This window comes from Penaeus japonicus, unplaced genomic scaffold, assembly GCF_977035675.1.
Source record: "Penaeus japonicus unplaced genomic scaffold, GWHDUDI00000001_assembly GWHDUDI00000026, whole genome shotgun sequence".
Taxonomy (NCBI): Eukaryota; Metazoa; Arthropoda; class Malacostraca; order Decapoda; family Penaeidae; genus Penaeus; species Penaeus japonicus.
Window position 1 is genome coordinate 17,369,464 of NW_028234428.1, and position 7,500 is coordinate 17,376,963.

At 32.0% G+C, this 7,500-nt stretch overlaps 1 protein-coding gene across 1 annotated transcript in view; it reads left to right on the forward strand.

Annotated features, from left to right (window-relative positions):
• Positions 1-7,500, forward strand: part of LOC122264153 (uncharacterized) — a 42,290-nt gene that overhangs the window by 10,915 nt on the left and 23,875 nt on the right. The window contains exons 5-7 of the mRNA XM_086552060.1: positions 2,497-2,599; positions 3,449-3,575; positions 4,000-4,134. Coding sequence (XP_086408186.1) covers positions 2,497-2,599; positions 3,449-3,575; positions 4,000-4,134 — 365 coding nt within the window. The remainder of the gene's footprint in view (positions 1-2,496; positions 2,600-3,448; positions 3,576-3,999; positions 4,135-7,500) is intronic.

Below are 7,500 nucleotides of genomic sequence, written 5' to 3' on the forward strand. Positions count from 1 at the left end.
AAAAAACAAGCATCCACAATGAAGATTACATGAAGAGATAGGGAGTAGGAAGGAAACCTGTGCTTATGATTTTAGTGCTACAGCTCATGGCAGCCTTACTAACACAGGGACACATTGTATGGTTTGAATCCCCTTCCTCTTCCCATTCTGCCTTCACATCCTTCATTGCCGGTACTTTAGAGCAGGAGGTCAGCATCTTCCTTTGTGTTACCATTCTCTGAAGAGAGTGCTTGCTATAGACCGAGGATGGGTGACGTTCAGGGTTCTGTATCCTGCTGGTGCTAGGAAAAGGTGTTGCCATCTATAATATTGGATTTTAGATGAATCCCATTTTGCTTAAAAAATTAATAAAAAAAAAAAAAAAAAAAAAAAAACTTGAAAAAATAAAAAAAAAAAAAAAAAAAACAAGAAAAAAAAAAAAAAAAAAAAAAAAAAAAAAAAAAAAAAAAAAAAACAAAATAAAAAAAATCAAAAAAAACCCATTGTAGACAGGTGTCATGACAAACATGACGCTGGAGTTTTTGGCCTGACGGCAGGAGTTGCGACATACATGACGTTGGGGGACTTTGGATCACTGTGTTTCTATATCGTTTTATGAGTAATGAGTGAGTGAATATAACATTTGCAATCATAATTACTATAATTGAGGTAATATTTAGCAAAATGGGTTTCACCTAAAATCCAAAACTTAGATGGCACCACATTCTCCTGTCACCAACAGGAGATAAAGCCTTGAATGGCACCCATCCATGGTCTCTAGCAAGCACTATCTTTAGAGAGTGATGATACACAGCAAGATGAAGCATATTAAAGGATGTGAAGGCAGAATGAGAAGAGGAAGGTGACTAAAACCATGCCCAATGTATACTATGTGCCCTGTGCCAGAAGGGCTGCCTTGTACTGTGGTACTCATAGTCATAAGTACAAGTTTCCTTCCTCTTCCCTACCTCTTCATGTTATCCTCATTGTGGATGGTTATTTTTTTCATAGTTGTTCACAACAGTACATGAATACGAAAAAAATGAAGTTGCTTTCTGTCCTCCCAATGAAAATAATGAGCTGATATGGACCCTATACTATAATATAGTCAATTGCAATATTGATAGAGCTTGTCATATGACACATATAACTCTCTCAATACAATAGAACACAAAAAAATGACAAACACAAACATAGCTCTAGTTTTAAAATAAGTTACTGAAAGAGAGTGGGAAAAGTCAAGTTATGATGTGTGAAGCTGCCTCACTCTGAAATGAAACCCATCCTGGAGACTCACCAAGCAATCTATCCATGTCTGCAATGGGTTAATATTACTACAATTATAGTAATTATGATTGAAAATGTCAACCTCATTCACTAAATAGATTTATTACTTAAATTACAATAAAGAACTCTCCCCCAACATCAAGTGGCATGATGACCAATGTCTTGTATGTCATGCTGCCCACCGACTGGCCAAAAACTTTTGTTTTATGTATGTCATGACATTGATCTACAATGTACATTTGCTGCTGCTGAATAATGATAATATTATTATTATTATTATTTTTGTTTTTTTCACAGCCCACTGTATTATTTTATTTTGATCTTATTTCATGTGTTTTTGTTTTTTTTTGTTTTTTTACACATAGAAGGCTCTGCAAGCTCTCAGTTACCCTATGAAGTTCATTACTAAGCTGTCCTGACCTCACATATATACCCTATTCCTTGAATTTCCAGGATTGAGCTCCAATGTGTTTTACCCTTATTGTCATTACTGATGTTATTATCATTATTATTATCATTACTATTATCTGAACCAATTAGAGACAGATGACGTGATATCATGTCATTGCCCGGTAGGTCTTCCCACTAGGAACGCTATATCACGTTAGGGCTTTTTGTATGACTGGCACGATTGTGTGCATACTGGCTGGCTGCCACTTCAGTGGGCAAATGTGCAGGCTTGTTTGGGCTGCACATTTCAAAATACCCCAGCAATTTGTCCAGGTAGAGCCAAAACCACCCCACCATTTTGGAATATAGAAATAGAAATAAGATTTGTTTCTTTAAGATTTTAATGAAAGGGGTAAATGGGTGAGATAAGGAAAGTAGTAAATAAATCCTTGGCGACTAAGTTCTTGTATTTGTTAAATTATGATGAGAAAATAATCATGATTACCAAAATAGAACAAAATCATATTGGATACGGCATGCAGGCATGCACACCTAACATCAGTGCATTGACAGTGTTCATGCCAAAGAAAATAATATTAAACAGAACTTTCTTTTTGTATTTTAGATTCAGATTGGTTAATGAGTATTTACTGTAATATAATTGGATTTTAGGAAATCATAAGCAGACATCAGGTGCTCCAATACCAATATACCACAAAGTATATTGTGGACATAACAGTTGGCAAAGGAATTTGAAAAAGTGTTTTAGATATTTTTATGTTGGTGATAAAAATAAAAACAAACAATTTTATGTAGTGTTAACCAATGATTTGTATTTAGGTCACTGGCAAGTTCTGGACATAACATGGAGGTGCAGCCAATCATCCGATATGACCCAACCAGAGTGAAGCCACAACCAAAAGCACAACCAAAACAACCCTATGTAAGTATATTTCCTTTCTGTGTTTAGAAGAAAATTGGGATTTGCATAAAATTTGATTAAAGATCAAGCCAAACTGATTGAATCATTACAGTAGAAAAGCAGAAAAGAGAAAATTATTATAGAATTGATATAATCACACAAGCACTCATGCACTCATGCACTCATGCACGCATGCGCACACACACACACACACACACACACACACACACACACACACACACACACACACACACACACACACACACACACACACACACACACACACAGACAGAGACACACACGCAGACAGAGACGCACGCGCAGACAGAGACGCACATGCAGACAGAGACGCACACGCAGACAGAGACGCACACACAGACAGAGACACACAGACATACACACACACACACACACACACACACACACACACACACACACACACACACACACACACACACACACACACACACACACACACACACACACACACACACACACACACACACACACACACACACACACACAGGTTTGATGTTCGACGTGTGTTCTCACATTCAAACGGATTGTGGACAATGAAGTCCCGCCCACAAAAGTCTGGCTCGAACAGACTTTCTTCAAACCGTTTGACCAATGTGTTCGACAACCAAATACCCCATTCATACGTTCAAACATCACTTCAAACACGTGTCTATCAAACTGCGTTTGATGAACCATTTGACCGTGTAAACCCCCCTTTATTCCCCACTCTGTCCTGGTTCACATAGATCTTTCCATAAGGAGAATTTAATGAGTAGTCCTACCTGATTACTTTTCTCGTCATCAGTAGGTTAAAGACTGAAATTTCCTAATACTTAGCCTTATTGTATACAGGTCCCAGACAGCAAACCCATTTTGACAGATGATTCAAAATACGTGAAAGTGTCAAAGGACCTGGATTTCACAAATAAGTCATCTGGATTCAGTCTCCTAGCACAATTTGATGACTTTAAGGATGAAGGTTTGTTTAATATTATTTCTTTTTTGGTGCTTTTTGTGGAATATACCAATAATTTTTACATTTGTAAATACACATACTGTTTGTCTATGTATTAGGGGTGAGCATGTTCTGCCTCCTGTTCAGGCAGAAAAAAAATAACACTGTTGCTATTCATTATACATAATACTGCTCACCTCACTTCAGCAATGATCAATACTGATATCAGCAAAAACTAGAAACAGTCTAGGATATGAGTTTTGGTTCACCGCTGAGAACAGGAGAGCAGAAAGACAAGAATAGTGAATTTGGATTGTTCAACATCCTGCATCCAGGATTTTAAGCCATGTGTGATTGGTTGTTAGATTAAATTTTTGAAACAATTGCTTCATAATTGTTAGATTCATATGAATAAAGCCAATTATTTTTTTAAATTATATTCTTGTAGAAAAAGCAGATGAAATGCAAGAAGAGGAGCCAGCTGTTATACCACAACGTATTGAAGCTGAACCACCTGCTGAACGCCCAAAAAGAGTCAAGCAGTGCAATTTCTTCCTTACGTCCAAAGATAGGCATATAGAAGGTTAGTCTTAATGCAAGTCCTGTATTGATAGGAATTTAGTTAACCCATTCGTGCACGGGTGGATTTTCGCTTACTCCTGCTTATGCCGGGAAGGTTTCAAGCGCACAACGCTTTGTGCTTGGGTGTTTTCCTGAGGCATTTTAGTCGGAAAATATGTTACAGCACTGTTTTTTTTATGTTATTTTATTGAATTTTTTCCATATTCTTAAGTTCTATGTAATGATACCAATAGAAAAAGGAAGCATTCTTAAGGTGATGAAAATAGGTTTTATGTTTTTTTCTTCTTCTTCTTCTTCTTCTTCTTCTTCTTCTTCTGTCATTTAGTGTCATTTCTTTTAGTGGGATAACAAAGAGATGTTTTATACTTTTTATTTATTCTTATAAATAAATAAGAAAAATGATATAAACATACACATACGAGTATGTAAAAAAATAAATAATAAATATATACAATAAATACACAACTCCTCCTTCTCCACCTTTTCTTCCTTCTCCTCCTTCCTGCTGCTCCTTTGCCACCTCACAATCCTCTATGCTCCTTCTCCTTCACCTCTGTTGTGTGTGGAAGTACCTGAAGCACCTCTCCACGCACAGAGCGACTTTAAGTGGAGTGTCCCTGCTGGCCCACAAACCTGAAAATGAAAGATATGAAAGATATGCATCCACAAATGTGCCAAGAAACATTGTATATTCAAATCGTGCCATGATACACAATGTGGCAACTTATTTGTTGTTTTCGTTAGTAATTATTCGCTTCAAAGGTAAGGCTTTGCAAATCCTTTCTGCATCGTGACAAGCTGAGAAGTGATTATTCTACGAATTTTAAGGGGTTTATATACACCCTATCGACCAATCACATCATACCTAGTTCCTGAAAAGTCCGGGAAATGTGGAAGGAACCAATTAGCAAGCAGATATGTCACGTGACATCACGGGTCATCTAAATAGTGTTATGTATATATATTTTTTTAATTTCTCGGCCAATTACATTTGATTTTACGATAGTCTTTCGACTCAGATCCTTTTATTCAACAAATCTGAAACAGAAATTATCATGATGTCATCAATATTACGTAGTTTTCTGTGACGTCATTTGTATTATGTCATATCACATTTGATAATATTTAGACAAACTAAAGTAACAAAGACTAAGAGATTATGAAAAAAATTATTATACTAGGAATAATCTATCAGTCTATTGCTGACGTTTCAACACATTGCAACTGTCCCTCCTGGGACTCGGAGAAAAAATGCACCAAATCTTAGGGCGTCACCCTTGGATATTTTTCGACCCCATGATAGCACGTCAACCCTCGTGAATGGGTTAAAGTCATCCAGCATACCATTTACTTTATCTATTAAAGCACATGGATGAAACACCTTTCTTTTTGGTATGGTATGTACACTTTATATCATTTTATAAAATGATGAAAAATGTTATTTTATTATTAACTATTATTTAATACACACAAACAAATATGCATGTGTATATTAATTCAAGGAGGTAAAATTTGTATTTATATATATATATATATATATAAATATATATAATATATATATATATTATATAATAAGGTATAATTAATTAATATATATATATATATATATTACTAATGTAATATATATATATAATATTTATATATATGTATATATGTTATATATAGATTATACAATACATATATTTTTAATCTATATAATATATTATTTAATTATTTATCTCAACTCTCTCTTTCCCTTTCCTCTTTACTCTTTCTCCGGATTCTCTTATCTCTTTTCCTCTTTCTCTTTTCTCTTTCTCTTCTCTTTCCCTCTTTCGTCCCTTCTTTTCTCCTCTTTTCTCTTTCTCTTTCTCGGTTCTTCGTTCTCATTCTCGTTCATCTTTCTCGTTCTCGTTCTCATTCTCGTTCTCGTATCTCGCTCTCGGTTTCTCGTTCTCTTTCCCCTCTTTCTCGTTTCTCTTTCTCTTTCTCTTTCTCTTTCCCTCTCAGATCTCTTTCTCTTTCCATCTTTCTCTTCTCTCTTTCCTTCTCAGCTTTTTCTCTTTCTTTGTCTGTTTCTCTTTCTCTTTCCTCTCTCTCTCTCTCTCTCTCTCTCTCTCTCTCCTCTCTCTCATCTCTCCTCTCTCTCTGTAAATATATATATATATATATATATATATATATATATATATAATATATACATATATACTGTATATAAGTAAATATATGTATAATTATATATATATGGTATAATATATATATATATATAGTTTATATATATATATATATATTAAATATATAAATATAATATAGATAAACATACATACATACATACATATGTATATGTATATGGAATAATTTTTATATGTATATATATATTATAATACACTAAAAGATCATAAAACTTAGTATATAGTCATATATAATATATATATATATTCTTAATGACATATACATCGATATAATCTATATACATACTTATATAGCCGTATATATATATATATATATAATAATATATATATATATCTATATATCTATATATATCTATATATCTATCTATATATATATATATATACCTCATCATATATATATATAATAATATAATATATATATATATATCATACAGCATACATATACATCTATATACATCATATATACTTATATACGCAGTATACTTAATATATAATACATATACTAGTATATACGTCAATATATATATATATATATATGATACTATACGTATATAGTATATAGCGAGCCTATATACATATATATATAATGCTATATATAATATATGATATATATGCTATATATATATATATATATAAGATACATAAATACATATACATATATACAGTATATATACATATATATTATATATATTTATATATATATATCTATTATAGTAATATATAGAGATTTATATATATATATACATATATCACCACATATATACATGTGGCGTGTATATGACATATAATACAGTATGTACACTATACATAGACAGTATATAATTATACATACATATTATATACATTACATATATATTATAATATATATATATATATATATATATATACATATCTATATATAACACTATATATATACATATTACCATATACATAGTACATATTCACATATCATCATATATATAACTATATATAGATATATATATATATATAGTATAGCGAATATATATATATATATATATATATATATATATATATAAACGTATCACCATTATATACATATATACATATCTATATACATATATATATACATCAATATATACATATATATATACATATATAACAGTATATATATACAATATAACAGTATATAATATATCAGCTAATATACAGTATACTATATACATATACAAATATAT